The sequence below is a fragment of the Stegastes partitus genome, unplaced genomic scaffold, assembly GCF_000690725.1.
Source record: "Stegastes partitus isolate 25-593 unplaced genomic scaffold, Stegastes_partitus-1.0.2 Scaffold248, whole genome shotgun sequence".
NCBI classification, from domain to species: domain Eukaryota; kingdom Metazoa; phylum Chordata; class Actinopteri; family Pomacentridae; genus Stegastes; species Stegastes partitus.
In genome coordinates this window covers 24,331-41,705 of record NW_007577979.1, presented here as the reverse complement: position 1 = coordinate 41,705, position 17,375 = coordinate 24,331, and the positions used below count along the sequence as shown (strand labels likewise).

At 40.6% G+C, this 17,375-nt stretch overlaps 1 protein-coding gene across 1 annotated transcript; it reads left to right on the top strand.

Moving 5' to 3' along the window:
- The first annotated feature begins 116 nt into the window (after positions 1-116).
- Positions 117-11,902, top strand: LOC103357327 (prohibitin-2-like). The gene is made up of 10 exons (XM_008281844.1): positions 117-175; positions 1,971-2,100; positions 2,602-2,686; positions 5,161-5,240; positions 6,620-6,804; positions 7,045-7,174; positions 8,950-9,053; positions 9,332-9,409; positions 9,605-9,684; positions 10,778-11,902. The coding sequence occupies exons 1-10, from the start codon at positions 155-157 to the stop codon at positions 10,800-10,802; spliced, it is 918 nt and encodes a 305-aa protein (XP_008280066.1). The 5' UTR covers positions 117-154; the 3' UTR covers positions 10,803-11,902.
- Positions 11,903-17,375: the final 5,473 nt, after the last annotated feature.

Genomic DNA, 17,375 nt, shown 5'->3' with positions numbered 1-17,375 from the left:
GTCCAGAAGGTGGCAGTAATGCAACGCCAACAATGCTAAATGCTGTCAAAAACCTAGCAAAAAGAAGAAAAAACGTGGAACTACATGCCCCAGCAGGCTTTGCGGTCCACGAGGAGGTGGACTGTGTCGACCTTGGATTCTGACGTGCTGCAACATGGCGAGCAAGGAGCCGAATGTAAGTTTTGTAAATGTAAATCGTTTGTATTAATGAGACTATTAGGATGCTGACTGTGGCTGCTGTGTGGTGTGTTTATTCACTAGTAATATAAGAAAGCTCTGGTAACGGGTTAACTATTAGCGAGTTAAAAGGGGGTTAAAAAAAAAGAAAACGTTGGTGCGTGTTGGTCGGGTTAGTTTGGGTCAGCTAGCATGCTGCATTAGAAGACTGCCGTTATACCAACACATGTACCCTTAAACTGCACCAGCAGACGTAGTTATTTCCTAGGAGCCGACGGAGGCTAACGGCTGTTCATAGGTATGAGCAAAGTAAAAGGATTCATGGAAACGGCCTTGGCTTATTTATCCGTTCGGCTCAATGTGAGTTAAGGTAGTGAAGTCCAGTTCAGCGCCAGGTTACACCATCGGACAGCTCAGTGCATCATGGGAAGTCCTCCAGCAGGCTTGGCCGACAGCAGCATTGTTAAGGGATAGTTCAGGGTCACCTGTACAGCTCTGACTATACGCTTTATGGAGGAGGAAAGTTTAAATGTAGAGAGGGTGTTTGCCTCCTGAACCCAAACTAGAAGCTGTCTTCACAACAGAGGAGCTGATCACTGAAGGCTCTGCCTCCCATTCTATTTTAAAACCATATTTCAGTCTGCGGTCTGAGAGAAAGATACTCCATTGGAATAATGTGCTACTATGAGATTTTACAGATGCGATGGAGCTTGGTCATGAAGAGCTTGATTTGTGAAGAAAGCTATTTATAAATAGAATTTTACATTTCTATTTTTGGTTTTACGGAGAGCCACTGAAGAGAAACTAAAGTGGGAGAAATGTGATCTGTCTTGCTAGTTCCTGTCAGAACTCTGGCTGCAGCATTTTGGATCAGTTGGGTTTTTAAAAGAGTTATGACAACCTAATAGTCAGGAGTAAGTCCAGACATGATGAGATTACAGGAGGATGTGAAAGAGGCTCAGAACTGTGAAACCATATTACCTGGACAACAGGGCTGCATGATATTGGGAAAAAACTGCCTCATAAACAAACTGAAGAGTTCATTTACAAAAACAGATAACGCCATTTTTTTAGATTTTCAAAAAACTTATTATTTGTTGTTTGCTTGAGATAATATCAATCAAATTGAAGCTGAGTGGCTTTGACTCAGTAGAAGTGACATGACAAAACTAGCGATAACTTAAGTTTGATTGATATTGTCTGAGGTAGACGATGGAAAAGTGGGTTTTCTGAAGGTTTGTGAAGATGGAGTTATCTGTTTTTGCATATGAACTCTTTAGTTAGGAATTAAGTTGTCAGGATAAAATGTGCATAATAAGAGTAAATCTGTTTTGTGTGTGTGTGTGTTTGTTAAAACATTTCTCCAGTACTGATAGCAGAACCAATAATGTCTGAGCTTACTGATCCTACTGTAATAATTGGTTTAGCCCCAGGGCCTGTGTCCACTCAAGGCAGCCCCTTTGCTCCAGATTATCAATCTGAGGGGTAGCTTCTTCCTGAAATAATTAGTTGAGATTATAAAGAGATTCTCAATTATAAATGATGTCCTTTAAATGTCAAATAAATTGAAAGAACAAAAAACACCACCGCTGAAGAAACTGCAGCAAGAAAATATTTTATCTGTATTTTTGCCTGATATATTACTTAAAGGGTCATTCCTATCATTCAACTAATACATTTATTAATTGACTAACATTTTAGCATTACTTGTTAAGAACCTGTTCTTCCATGGGTATAATGATTGTCTTCTTTTCATTATCATACGTTCATGTCCACACACACAAACCCTGCAGCGCTTTGTCCAGCACCTGAGAGATCTGGCTGGCCGGATGTCTTCTGGTGGAAAAGGGGCGGGTTTAGGACTGAAACTGCTTGTTGGAGCTGGTGCCTTGGTTTACGCTGTTAAAGAAGCCACCTACACAGGTAAATACACTAATTTTCAAAACTTTGACACCATCCTTTCAAAATGTGATAGATGTAGGCCGGCGGTTTATGTCCCTAATGGATAATCCACAAAATGTATCAGCAGGTTAGAATTATTATTAATAGTTCACTCCTAAATAGCTGCAGAAGCTTAATTGTTAGAGAAGGCCATCCGTTAATCATGACATTTGTGCTTCAGTCCTTCAGTCTGTCTTTTAACATGTTCAAGTCCATGAGCAATACACTTCACCAAGAGGATGGTTCAGATATATCATTGTGCAGCTTCTAAAGAGCAGCACAAGGAAATGCTCAATATGTCTGTTGATTTTAAAGAAAACAAAAAAGAAAAAAGTTCTATTGTGTGATAATGTCAATACAGTGTGAATAGGTTAAATAGGTTCAATGTATAGAACACAAGCAGTTAAACCTTTTGTATTCAGAGTGTTTATACTCATTTTCCTAACTAAAGTTTTACAAATGTGTGTGTGTGCACGCGTGCAGTGGAGGGTGGTCACAGAGCCATCGTCTTCAATAGGATTGGAGGGATGCAGATGGACACTGTTCTGGCTGAGGGGCTGCACTTCAGGTATGATCAGCACATTCATATACTGACTTACTGACTTGCACTATGTGTGCTTAGCAGTCTCTTTTAATTAGTGTTACAGCCTCGTGTCATTTTATGATTGGATGCCAACCTTAAGAGTGTAGGTTTTGCTAATATATGAGCTGGTCTGAGTGCATGGCATTGGATTGGGAGTAGAGCGATGTATAGTGGCATAGAACAGAATTCCTTTTAATGTCATTGCAAATTTTGCTACAAAATTAATCTATAATATATATATTGCATTATAAACAAATGCAAGGTGCATAAGGTAGGAGCTGAGTTGCTAATAGGCACTCAGGTCCAGAAAGCTGGTGTCGGTGAATTCAGTTCTCTTATGGCTCTGGGGTCAAAGCTGTTTTTCAGTCTGTTTGGCCATGATTTTGATGGACCTAAAGCGTCTGCCTGAGGGTAGTTGGTCACACAGATGGTGTCCAGGATGTGACTGGTCCTTAGGAATGTTTACTGCTCTATTGGGGCAGCAAGAGCCGAGTAGGTCTTCCAAAGAAGGCAGTGAACAGCCAATGATCCTCTGGGTGTTGTTGATGATCCTCTGGAGGGCTGTCCTGTCCACTGCTGAGCAGCTGATGAACCACATAGTGATATGCCAGCATACTCAACAGAGCCACTAGCAGCTTTTCCTGCAGATTGTTTTTTCTTAGGTTCCTCAGGAAGTAGAGTCACTGCTGTACCTTCTTTACTGCTACTGTTGTGTTGGTAGTCCAGGAGAGTCTTCATTAATGTGTGTGCCCAGGAAGCTGAAGGCAGTGCACCTTTCCACACTGTCCCCATTGATGGTTAGCAGATGAAATGAAATGAAATGAAATGAAAAATACTTTATTCATCCCAGAAGGGAAATTCAATCAGATCAGGGTCTGCTCAGTTTCTTCGAAAGTCTATGATGATTTCTTTAGTTTTTGTGGAATTCAGGACCAGATTGTCAGTCTTTGGACTTCATCTCTGTAGGTGGACTTCTCTATTCCTGAGATAAGTCCAACCACAGTTAATGCATGGTATTGATGATGTTATTAGAGTTATGGATGTCAAGTCACAACTGTACTTGTACAGTTGTGACTTGACATTCTGACCCTTAACAATCCTAAAACCTTGCTATCTGACAGTTTTTTTTTAGGAAAAATGAACGGAACCTATAAAAAATAGCCTTAACATACCGACAGCCTTGGGTTCTGACTGCGACATGACATTTTGTGCCACAAATAAGGATAACGGTGTATTATCTGACTTAACAATCCGACAGATGTACTTACCTTTGATGTCAACCGACGGGCTTGTGCACAAGCTCACCGGTCAGTTAGGCGTGAAATCCAGCGATGCGTAGTGTTCTAACGATACACTAGTCCCACTCACTGAGTGAGTTTGCCCAACTAGTTAAGTTGGTTTGCATCCATTTGTTAGTCAACAACTCCACATGTGTGGAATACAGGAAGGATAGGTTTGGTGCTTTGAAGTTCTTCGAAGTATTAAACAGTGTGACATGTTTTGACACCTGAACAGTATGAACCTGTATATACTGTGGTTGTATCGGGCTCATTAATCATAGAAACAAACTGCTTTGATACTGTTACACGCCAGACATCATACGTAAAATTGCATCTACCAAGTTTTTACCAGCGTTCAAGAAGTTACAGACCACATCGTGCACTGTCATGGAGCGACCGATGTAGTTCATGACTAGTCTTTTATTTTGTTTCATATAAATCATAACAATATCATACATGTAGATAATTTATTATAACAACTATCAACAATAAATATTAACAACAAATTACCCTTTAAGCATCAAGCCCTCCTTGTATCTCCACCTCCGTCTTGACAATCCACAGCCTTGCTATCAGATATAAAAGAAGGTTTTACATTTAGTGTCGGATTATCAAGTCACAACTGTCCATATAATTAGATTTTTTTGTAAACATTGTGTTTTGCTTCTATTTTCTTTAATAAATGCTTTGTGTATATCTGCTTGTCTAATTCATGTTGTGTAAGTGTGAATGCTGCCAAACTCAACTATGTAATACTCAAAAATCCTCAGCCTAGCTATTGATAGCTCAGAGAAGTCGGCAGCTGTAGTCAATTGTAATCACTCATGAAAAATTAAGAGGCCAGGTGACTAAGAAAATTTGATTAACACAACTTTCTACATCACCAAAACTAATAATTCAAGTGGTTGTATGCATATTTTTGACTCAGCAGATTTTGTCATATTTTTTAAAAGATCCATAAAAAATCTCTGAAAGAACTAAAATGCATAATTGTTTTTTGTGACAGCTAATCAGGTTGGACAGGTACTTCTAATGATTATCATCAGATAGCAGGCCTATTATTGAAGTATTACTGTTGAAAATAAAGTTTTATCCCTGGTGCAGGTGAAGCATTTTGCTCTGTCTTTTTGTAAATCATTTTGACTACCTGCACTCTGACAATCAGAATCTGTGTTGCAGGATGCCATGGTTTCAGTACCCTATCATCTACGACATTAGAGCTAAACCCAGGAAAATCTCCTCTCTGACTGGTAGTAAAGGTCAGTAAAGGTAACAACACACACGATGTATATGTAATGACACTATGAATATGTAATAAATTCAAGTGCTTAGAGCAGCTGGTTCTGGCACACCTCAAATCCTGTCTTCACCCCCACCCTGGACTCCCATCAATTTGCCCACCGCAAAGACAGAAGTACAGAAGATGCCGTCTCCGTAGCGCCGCCCTTTGTCCTTTCATACCTGGACAATGTCAACACATACGCCAGAGTGCTGTTCATAGACTTCAGTTCAGTGTTTAACACTGTCATTTCCCCCAAGTTAATCACCAAACTCACAGACCTTGTCATCAGTGCATCCGTCTGCAAGTGGTTGCTGGACTTTCTGACCAACAGAATCCAATATGTTCAGCCACACCATCACCGCTCCTCCACTCTTACCTTAAACACTGGTGTACCACAAGGCTGTATGACGAGTCCATTCCTCTTCACTCATGACTGAAGAGCTGTGCTTGGTGCCAACATCATCATCAAGTTTGCAGATAACACGGCAGTGATAGGCCTCATCAAGGACAACGATGAGTCAGCCTACAGGGAGGAGGGGGACCACCTGGCTGCATGGTGCAACAAGAAAAACCTGCTGCTCAACACAAGAAGACCAAGGAGCTCATCGTGGACTTCAGGAGGAATGAAGACACACACACCCACCCACCCCCATTCATGTCAACAGTGAGACGGTGGAGCGTGTGAGCAATGTCAGATTCCTGGGGATAAACATCTCACAGGACCTTACCTGGACGACTAATTGTTTCAACCTGGTCAAGAAGGCTTACCAGCGCCTCTTTTTTTCCTGAGGACATCTTGGTGAACATTTATCACTGCACCATTGAGAGCATCCTAACCAACTGTATTGCAGTCTGGTATGGGAACTGCTCTGTCTCAGACCAGACACACTTACACTTACCAATCTCCCATCCTCCATCCCTCCCATATCCGTCCCCACACACATCTACCCATGACCTGAACTTATCCGTCTAAACATACCTCAGATACTGCATATAGTTTGTCTATAAATTGTATTAGAGATTAGACATACATTTATATCTACCATTGTACTATTACTATTACATTCATACTGCACTCTCTGTATGTAGTGTAAATCATTCCCATTGCACTATTGTAAATACTGTATAACTTTTCCCTTTTTTAATAAGCACAATTTGCACCACTGTACATATTGTTTATTGTTTTATCCATATTTATACACTTCTGTATATTATTACTGCTTATGCACTTCTGATTGGATGCAATCTGAATTTTGTTGCCTTATATTGTGACATCAACAATGACAATAAAGTTGAATCTAATGTAATGTAATCTAATAATTTTAAATCCGTATCTGTGTTTGTGTGTGCCTGCAGATCTGCAGATGGTGAATATAGCGGTACGGGTGTTGTCCAGACCCATGGCATCTAACTTGCCAGTCATGTACCAACAGCTGGGGAAGGACTACGATGAGAGAGTCCTGCCTTCTATTGTCAATGAGGTCCTCAAGTCTGTGGTGGCAAAGTTCAATGCCTCGCAGCTCATCACACAAAGAGCACAGGTACTGCTGCGACTGTAACTTTTTACACACGCTACTGAGATGATGAAGTGTTTCTCTTGCTCAGTTAATCAGTATTCATCAGTTAATCCAGATCAGTTATTGTAATTATCAACATTTTAAGCACTACCTGCCACAATCACAATGGACTATAAACCACAGCTTTTAGACTTGACATAGTGCAGTCCATACCTTTGTGATATTGTTAACTTGTGATTGAATGTTGTTGGTCTTTTTGTGTAGGTGTCACTGCTGGTGCGCCGGGAGCTTTTTGAGAGAGCCAAAGACTTCAACATCATTCTTGATGATGTGGCCATTACTGAGCTGAGCTTCAGCAGCCAGTACACTGCTGCTGTGGAGGCCAAGCAAGTTGGTAATCATCCCACACTCAGGCACCAGGATGGCTCACCACATGTAATCTTAGAGTTTTTGCTGCCAAGCTCCTTTAAATTACATATAACTGAAAGCTGTCGATTATCATGGTGAGTCAGATTTAAACCAGTGGGCTGCCAGTTTAGCACTCACTAGCAGTTGGTAAATTGTTAGGTGTAGAAGGATAAGCATTTTTTACCCCCATAGGTTAATAGAATATGTTTTTTTTTATTACTCACTGCCACAACTGCAAAAAATCAAAGTACATTAAGAATTTAAAGAATGAAGTAAATCACCAAGCTACGGTATTAGAAATGAAATGGCATGAAATGACTACATTTAAAACTGTAGCCTTCCAACTCCCAATGCATTTTAAATGGTGGCCAGACAATATCCAAACTTTAAAACAGAAAACATCAGCACAACAACAGGCATAAAATTAGATCACACTACATGTGTTATGTGCATCGCAAGTCTGACCCATAGTTCATTTATCAAAAGACCTGTTGCCTTGAGCAGTAGATAACAGGTAGCAATGTTGAATAGACAGAAAAGCCCTCCTATGGACTTGAGTCTCAATGGTTTTATGTAGAATCATGCATCTACTTGTCCGCAAATACTGTCTCATCAGCCTTATTATTCTAAAGTCTTACTAGTAAAATGTATGCATTCTCACAACAGGGGAATGTTGCTGAATTTTGTCTTAATGTATTAAAAGCATGTGAAAGTCGAGTCCTGCCAGTCTGAACACTAATGACAGCATTGCTACAGCGATCTCTGACAGTGAGCTCCCAGCCTGTGTTAACACAGCAGCTGCTCACTGCTTCTGTTTATTCTAGTTTCCAGTGAACGACCCTCAGATAGGTGGCAAAATCCATCAGTCCTAGGACAGGGGCCTGGGTTCGAATCTAGCCTGTGCCCCTTTGCTGCATGTTAACTCCCCTCTCTTTGCCCCCTATTCTGTCTCTCTATAAGTAATAATAAATTAATAATTAATGAATGAATAAAGGTATCTTAAATTAAGTTTGCTTAAATATACTGAAGAGTGCTCAGTTGAGTCCAGAATCAGCTTTTCATTGGCACTGGCTTCGGCGCTGAGAAGTAAGTTACTACTTTAGTCTAACTGAACCAACAAGTAATTACATAAGTTTATATGAAAAATGGGACTGCAAGGTGGCGCAGTTGTTAGCACTGTCGCCTCGCAGCAAGAAGGTCGCCAGTTCGTGTCCCGGTGAGGACACCGGGATCTTTCTGCGTGGAATTTGCATGTTCTCCCCGTGCAGCGTGGGTTCTCTCCGGGTTCTCCGGCTTCCTCCCACAAGTCCAAAAACATGTTGAGGTTAATTGGTGATTCTAAATTGTCCGTAGGTGTGAATGTGAGTGTGATTGGTTGTCTGTCTCTAAGTGTAGCCCTGTGATAGACTGGGGACCTGTCCAGGGTGTCCCCTGCCTTCACCCGAAGTCAGCTGGGATAGACTCCAGCCCCCCGTGACTTTCGTGAGGATTAAGCAGTGTATAGATAATGGATGGATGGAGATATGAAAAATACAATGACATAATCAAACCTGTTACTAATTATTGTCTATACGTTGAATCTTCATAATCAGCAGCAGGCAATCATCCCTTGAGATGTCAGTAATTGTTAGAGATATCATTAATAACATCTGGTAAACGTAACATGGCTGCATTGGTTTCTTTGTGAGCATTTGCTGTTGCTTTTCTCAGGAAAGAACTTCATTAGTAATAATGTGTGTTTCTGTATGTGTGTGCTTGTAGCTCAGCAAGAGGCTCAGAGGGCACAGTTCTATGTGGAGAAAGCCAAACAGGACCAGCGACAGAAAATCATCCAGGCTGAGGGAGAGGCTGAAGCTGCCAGAATGGTAACTAATTGAGACAACTAATCTGATTCTTGCTGTTGTGGTGGGTCTCCACCATAACCTTTGATCTTACTGAGAATTGAACTAATGTGAAATAACAGTTCCTCCGATTACCACTTTAACGTAAGCTTGAGGTTGACAGTGAAACAAACCTGGACAGTTTCATTGACTGTGAGGAATTTAAATCTCAGTTGAAAGTAATCATTACCTACTTTGCATTACTTTTTGGTCATGTTCTATAAAGGGTGTTATGTTGACTAGAAAAAATCTGTTTGTGTCAGCTGGGTCAAGCAGTGACTAAGAATCCTGGTTACCTGAAGCTGAGGAGAATCAGAGCAGCACAGAACATTGCAAAGACGGTCAGTACTGTTGTTTATCTGCTGTGACTTCTTTTGTCTGTTTTGACCTGATTTTCAATATCATACAGAAAGTTTCTGTGTGAATAGAATCACACAGCAGTTTCCCAGAGAGAGCAGCTAAATACAGAATTTGTGCAAACATTAGTGTTGATGTTGATGGCAACGACGGATGATAATCTCTGTGTCTGCTTCCAGGTGGCGTCATCTCAAAATAAGGTGTATCTTAATGCTGACAGTTTGGTCCTGAACCTACAAGACCAGACATTTTTTAACAAGTAGGTTTGCATACGCAATCTCTGTCACACACAAACATACATACACAGGCACACACTGGAATATCTTCCTTACTTGACAGGACATTACATTAACTTTAGCCTCTTTCACACACACACTCCTTTCCACTCTGATGACAGCTGCATGTGTCAGCTTCATGTCTGAATGAGAACCCTGCACACTTTTTCGTACTAGATCGGGCACAGTCGTCACTTTCAACAACGCACAAGTCTGAACTGCATGCATCACATTAACAGATAGGCATGTACAAACCACATACTTTGAGTTGTGTGAACTGATTTATGCAAGACTTTTTCCAAATTTCAGAACATCTTTTTCATTTATTTTGCTGTATAGTTTCACATGCATTACGAACTGAAATGTCCAAAAAATGCAATTTTACTGTGATGAAGACAAAGTATAACAAGCTGGATCAATGAGACTCAACAAGGATGAAGGTAATCCAGGAGGAACTAAAGTTTAGGTTTAGGTTGTTGCTTACAGCTGTTTGTAGAGGAGCTTTCTCTAAATGTATAAATACCTGCAGCATCAGAAAGCAGCAAAGAGATAGAGCTGCTATGTTATGCTACATAAGTGTAACTACAGTAATAACTTGATTACATTTCTTTTAAATGATCCCATACATGAAGACAGGATCAGGCAGGATCTACAACTAAATGACACTGTTTACTTCTTCACCCCAGATAGATTAAGGGTCAAATTTTTATAGTATTGATTTTTTTTTTTTTTTTTAACCAAGTTCCCAAAATGTTACTTGTATGGTAACTCCTGTCAACCTGATGACGAGATGGATAACTATATTTCCCTAAAAGAGAGACTCATTTGGTTGCCCTTGCAATTACAATTTAATTAAATACTCCAAAATGGATGTCTTTAAAATAACGTGTGGTCTGAGCACTCCGTCCAGCTCCAAATCTATCTCTACTGAACCAGATCAGTTTTAAAAGGAGCTTTTAAAAAAATGTATTTATGCATTTATTTTTACTCGAGTGATGGAATTTAAGCATCACCTACCTTGTGTAGCAGTGTAGGACTGCTGGCTAATGAAATCTTTTGTTTTTTTGTTTTTCTTAGCTTGTCACTGGGCAAAAAGAAGTGATGAAGAGGACATGAACTGAGGCAGTACAACTGTCAATTTCATCAACTTTATAAATAGTCTAGGTTTTGCTTGACATTGAAAATCAGCTTACATGACTGAACAAGTGTGACTGTGGACAAAGAAGAAATATATTTTTGTTTTAATTTTGTTTTCTATTTCTCACACACACATTTGTGAGTGACTTGTATTAATTTATTCAATCAATTACTTTAATAGGAGCAAAACTGCCATTTCAACACCACATTGAATAAATAAGTAGCAAATTTGTCACAAATTGAAGAATTGGCACATATCCATTTTTATTTTATTTTTTTTCAGTTTTTTGAGAAAAGTAATGCAACAGTGATTTTGAATAAATTTAGAACACCACTGCCCCTGTCAGAAGGACCTGGTAGGCCCAAATTGTCCGAGCATGAGACATCGCTGCAGCACTATGCTCAGTCAAGCTCAATGGTAGATTTCACTGCTGTATCGTTACCTCAATTTGGCTGCCAGTCTTTTCTCTGATCTACATTTGGGGTCGACCAATTATCAGATCCAGTGTTTAGCTTTTTTCCAATTGTCGGTATTGTTGTTTTTTTAACTCCTGCTGAAATAAGTTTAGAAGCTAAAAAAATTAACTTCTTTCTCTGTGGTACAGCCACTTCTATCTGTGCTCACTCAAGCAGTTTCCCACCCAAAGTACAATGTGATTGATTACACATCACGCGTGATAGTTAATCAACACTCATGGATAAATTGTGTAAAAAATCTCTTTTCGTTAAACATGTGAAACATGAATAAACATGACAACAAAGTTTTGTGTTGGACTTTGTATTATTCTAAATTTTGACATCAAGATTTTCAATTTAGTGAAAGTTTATATCCATTCCAAATATCAGTTATTGGTCTTGGTCTAATAATCCACACCTGGTCTGAAAAGCTGCATCAGTTGACCCCTACTCTGCATACATTTCATCAAAAATGTTCCAGTCTCCGTCCTAGTAGTCCTCACAGTTACAACAGGAATGTTTGTCAGGGCTCCATATCTCCACCCAGGTGGAGCTGATGAAAGAAATGTTTGGTGACATGTCTTTCAATAAACGTTTATTATATGTACACTTTCTTGGGTCATTCCTATATCTTCGTAGTTGATTTTATTGAATGAAACTTGCAACTGCTATGTTAGATTGTGTTAAATTTTGCACTAAAAATCACTTTCAACTGATTATACACGAGTTCCATATAAGGTGTGAACATTGTAAAGTCAAAAACGGTATGTTGTCTATTGTACCACTGTTCAGTTCCCGTTTCCATATCCATATGAACACAATTCATGCGCATATATTCCCAGAGGACTGTGCTTATTCTCCAGAACTGCAGAGCTCCAGTGCACATTAGTAGAACATTGCTGGGGGAACCCTATAAAGTTTTCTTATTGTGTGTGTGTGTCATTGAACCTTCACACATAAATGCACTTCTTTGCTTGTAAAGTGTTTGCAAATGCTGGTTTTTTATTTTATGCATCATTTTTACATTTTTAATCCATATTTGCTGAATGATAATCAATTTACATTTTTCAAAATTGGTTCAGTTAAGTCATTTTCAGTAGTCCAAATGGATTTGCACATTGATAAGAAATGAGTTGAAGATGCCTGGAACTGTACATGGAAATGTGCAAATACAAGAGGCTGGTTTTTAGAATAAGTGGTTGTGCTGTAGTACCTGTGTTTTCTGCCTTTTATTAAATGTGCTACAACATGGTGCACTAGTGGTAAAACTTTTTAGATTGTGAACTTTTACCGATGCAATTAAGTGTGTTCCCAAAACCAAACTAAATTGAACATGAACATGAGTACATATTACTGGTCATCATAGAGCATCATCTGCCTGCTTCTTCTCACGATGCCTGATGTTTCTCTGTTCTTTTTTTCTTCTTGCTTGAGACATATTGTCACAGCTGAGGAACTACAGCCAATTCCACTGGAGGAATCCCTCTGCCAGGACTGTCGCCTGTCACCACCAGACTTAGAGAGCTCAGCACTCATAGCAGTGCAGGTGTAACTAATAAAAAGAATGATAGGGGAATTCCCACTGGTTACTTCCGTTTAGGGTTCTAGTATTGTGCATGCTTACTCACTGTCACACTGTTGTGGATAAGTAGGTCTCTTGAATAGAGCTGTGGTTGAAGGGTGGACATCTTGCTGACAAATTTGGAAAGTGGTAGACTCGTGACTTGAGGACAACAACAACAGGTATAACATTATCATGTGTGGTATAAGGAGGAAGGTTGAACTACTGAGCTTCAGTTTTACTATATAGCTGTTATACAGTTAGTGTCAGTAAAGACAAGACTGCTGCAGGTCAGATGTCAAATAGCCAATAAGCCAAATTTTTATACATGAAAGTTGAATTTTACATCTGTATGCTATGACCAGCTCCTGCAGTGCCCATGTGCAACTATCCATGTTACTGACAAGAGCCATTGTCATCTATTTCATTTGGTGACCTAGGATTGGTGATAATTGTAAATTTGGTTTGGAGATTTGTAGATGACAACTATGTATGTAGCTATCAATTATTACAGGTAGCTGAAGGTAGTGTGCTTTCTAGAGTAGAGTGCTTTCCAAGCACTCGTCTGCTGCTGAGGGCAGTGTCGTGGAAGAACTACTGTCATCCTCGCAAATTTACAGAGTGAGTCCTGCAGTAGGGCTGCAAGGTGGAGTGGTGGTTAGCACCATTGCCTCGGAGCAAGAAGGTCGCCGCTTCACATCCCGGTGAGGACATCTGGGATCTTTCTGCATGGAGTTTGCATGTTCTTCCTGTGCAGTGTGGGTTCTCTCCAGGTTCTCTGGCTTCCTCCCACAAGTCCAAAAACACATTGAGGTTAATTGGTGATTCTAATTTGTTCGTAGGTGTGAATGTGAGTGTGCTTGGTTGCACAACCTGTCCAAGGTGTCCCCTGCCTTCGCCCTAAGTCGGCTGGGATAGGCTCCAGCCCTAGTGAGGATTAAGCGGTGTATGGATATGGATGGATGGATGGTGTAAATGTGTGAAAAGTCTGTCTTGGTCTTCAGTCAGCTGAACAGAAATAGCACACATATTATCAACATGTATTCTGTAATCAAACGGTCATTGGAAGAATGCAATGTCATAACACCCACAAAGACATGAGAAGTGAAATCCAAATTTTGGCATCATTTTATTTTTGCATTATGTCATCATTTCTTGAGCTTCAGGGAGAGAAATTCTCTGCTGATAAGCATATAGGTTTTCTGCAGATGTCTTGGAATAGAGCAGTAAACAGTCAGTTCTGACCACTTTCAGTCCATCTGGTGTTGAAATTAGACTCCATCTTAATGCTAACATTAAATCTCTCCCTAATAGACTGATTGGGCAATCATGAGAAGCCAGTAGGCCATGTTTAATGAATACAGCGCCGTCTTGGTCAGTGCAGACACATGACATAGGTACGGTAAAACATTCCTTTACTGCTAGACCTGACACACCTTGTGAATACACAAAATCCCCACTCAGTTTGGTATGTTTCAGATCTTTCTGATCACAGAGTGTGTGGTGCCAGAGTCAGCAAGAAAAAAAATATTTCCCATCATTAACAGTACGTGTAACATTTTCTTAAAAGCAGCCTGTTTCTCGGTGTTAAAAATGTGTTTTATAGCAAAGTGAATTATCTTGTATTGTTTGGATGTGATAGCAGACTTTTCTTTGTTGCATTTAGCAGAGCATGGTGTCACAGTGTGGAAGTCTGTGTGTGTTGGTGGAAAGTGGTATCAACTAAAAAGTCATTGAAGTGTGCAGTGACAGATAAACAAAACAAAACAAACAGCATTCTTTAAACCCTTTTTCAGCTGAAATACACTGATGTTTCCTAAGTTGGCTTTCAATCTAATTTACATATATGTAAGAAGGGTCCCAAATTCATACCCTTTTCCCCTTTGGCTTATCTCCTCACATTTCCTTTGCTAAACAAGAAAATGGCAAACATCGGAAACATTTGCACCTGTGCTGTAGTTAGCTGAACCAAGCAAAATATTTCATTGCAAGATACTCACGTTTACATTCACCTTTCCACCATTGTTTTTCATACTGGCTGTCAGAGCTGGAAAAAACAGGTGAGATGCAATGTAATGGGTCATGCTGCATGTGCCGTCTGTGTAAAGGAAGTGCTTCTCTTTGCTTGAGTTTAAAAAAAAAGCTCTTTTCCCGGGCACTTTTTTTTGTTCGCCTTTTGGAGGTTGTTCAGGTTTTTCTTTCCTTCCTTTTTTTTTCCCTTGTTTATTCTTCGTTTGGTTGGGGGGGGGTTGGGGCTTTTCTTGGCGACTTTGGGGGGAGGGCGGGGGCCCCCTTGGAAGGTTTTTCGTTTTTTTGCGGGGTTCCCCGGGGGGCCGGCCACCCAGGCCCCCCGGTTTTTTGGGGGGAAGATCATGCAAATTCCATGCATAAAGATCCTCGGCGTCCTAAGTTGGATGCGATCCAGGGATCTTCTAAACACCGAGCCGCCTTGAAGATCAGGGTCATACTGTACAAAAAATGTAAAAGAAAAAAAAAGAAAAAAAAGAGAGGTTGGCTTGAGGTCAACATGTTTAATTACCCCAATATCCTCAGATTGATTCAGTTCAATCTCCCAATTTGGACATCAAATCTTATCCCCCATCTCCCACCCAAAAAAACCAAATTGGGAAAGTGATCAGACAAGAGAAATGCATGTTTAAAAATTGTGCTTGCATCCTCTGTGCATCTGAATGTTACAGGAAGTGTAGAGACCCAAGCACGGGCAGAAAGACACAGCAGACTCGAGTAAGTTCAAACAGTTTAATCACATAAGCACAATATACCCTACAGGATTGTGGGAGAAATGGGGTGAGGATGACACTTGCTGGAAGATCGAGGAATTGCACCAAGAACTGGCACACAAAGAATCTACGAAAACCATGAAATGTCTTAATCACAAGATATTAAGACAGTCAGAGCAACTGAACTAACCACGCCCAGGTACTACCAGACTAGTAAAGTTTCATGGGGACACAGGAATTTCCTCCAAGCGCACAAAATGCGAAACATGGAAACCAAATCACTGTGCAGAACATGCACTCAAGAGGCGCGGCAAACTAATCACAACGGGTAACAATCATCACATAAGGTGATGCAGGAATACTCACAATCAGGATACTAATTTACAAGTTAAGCAGAAGCAAGAAGTAATCTACACAACAACAATCTGAACTCTACGCACCAAAACAAAACTGCTTTGCTAACAGACTAGTGGAAGAGAGTGAGCAGAGAATACAAGCAGAGGAGGTCTGTGGCGTGACAGGAGGGTTTCTGGGAGTGTGGGTCTTCACAGGACAGCAGGCTCAGAGAGGGATGGCAGGCAGGAATCCAGCAGGTGTGGATGGTATTCAGCGTGAGGCAGAAATCACTAGACAAGGAAAACAGCAGTTAATCAGAGCAGAGACATGAGAGCACAACTTAGCCGAGTTGACTTACTGGTTGCAGTAGAACAGTCTCGCATCAAATGGTGAGCGAAGCCCTACTTTTATGGCAGGTGGAGATCAGTGAACAGGTGAGCCACTCCCCGTCACACGTGTCTGCACTCAGCTGAGTGCAGGATGAAAGGGAAAGGAGGACTACCAGCTAAGTGGTGGCTGAGGTGGAGGGCATGACACTGAGCGGGACAAATAAAATGTCACCTGACGCTCCCAGTGGAGTTCACATGATTGCCCATGATTTTTGGAGAAGTTGAAAATGCAAATTTCTAATGTGTATAAAAAGCTTTTTATTTGTATTTATTTATTTATTTGTTATTTATTTATTTTTCTTTCGTAACACTTCTAACTCATAACTCACAGTACTATCAAGAGGAAGGCTACATTTCTTTTCAAGATATGAAATCACTTCATTTACCAGTATCAGTGTGGACTGTATGTCAGTATTGGAATGTGGTCATGTGGGTGTGGTACCGTCAACCTCAGGCGTCGAGTGAATCAGAGTAGCCACTGGTCTTCCCCGGCCCCCCTCATCATCTCAGTCTGCCTAGTGAAAGCCTGAGTTCTGTTGTTCTGGACAGTCTTGCTCCCAATGTCTTCTTTTGTTACAGTTGAGCAGACATTAGGATTGTAGTCATCTCTTCCTAACCCTCTCCCGTCTCGACCACACGGAGGGAAAATCCCTGATATTGGAACGTCCTCTCCCTCATGCTGGAGCGTTGTATATGGTTGTGATGAGAAGCACCATTTTGTACTGTCTTGTACATGGTTAGCGCTGCAATGTGGAGTGCTTTCTTAGTCTTGTCTTTTTCCCACTTTCGGTGGGCTTGGATGTAATTTTCAGAAATTCACTCTGCACGGTGTCGAACTTCATCCAGACCTCCCAGGTGGAGGCTGTGTCACCCAAGTTGGCAGGTGGTGTACTACTTGGCCGAGTCCATGCGTAGTGGGAAAGCATATCACTTGTGTCCTCTATATTGCCTCCAGATGCTCCTTCAGTCAATGAAACTAGTCCATGCATTTATAACCTCTAGGCTGGACTATTGTAATTCTTTATTATCAGGATGTCCTAATAGTTCTCTTAAAA

Excerpts from the sequence above, each read along its gene's own strand:
- LOC103357327 (XM_008281844.1), top strand. The coding sequence starts at position 155 with ATGGCGAGCAAGGAGCCGAAT. Across the intron at positions 2,101-2,601 it reads TAAAGAAGCCACCTACACAG|TGGAGGGTGGTCACAGAGCC; the intron begins GTAAATACACTA and ends GCACGCGTGCAG. Across the intron at positions 6,805-7,044 it reads TCATCACACAAAGAGCACAG|GTGTCACTGCTGGTGCGCCG; the intron begins GTACTGCTGCGA and ends CTTTTTGTGTAG.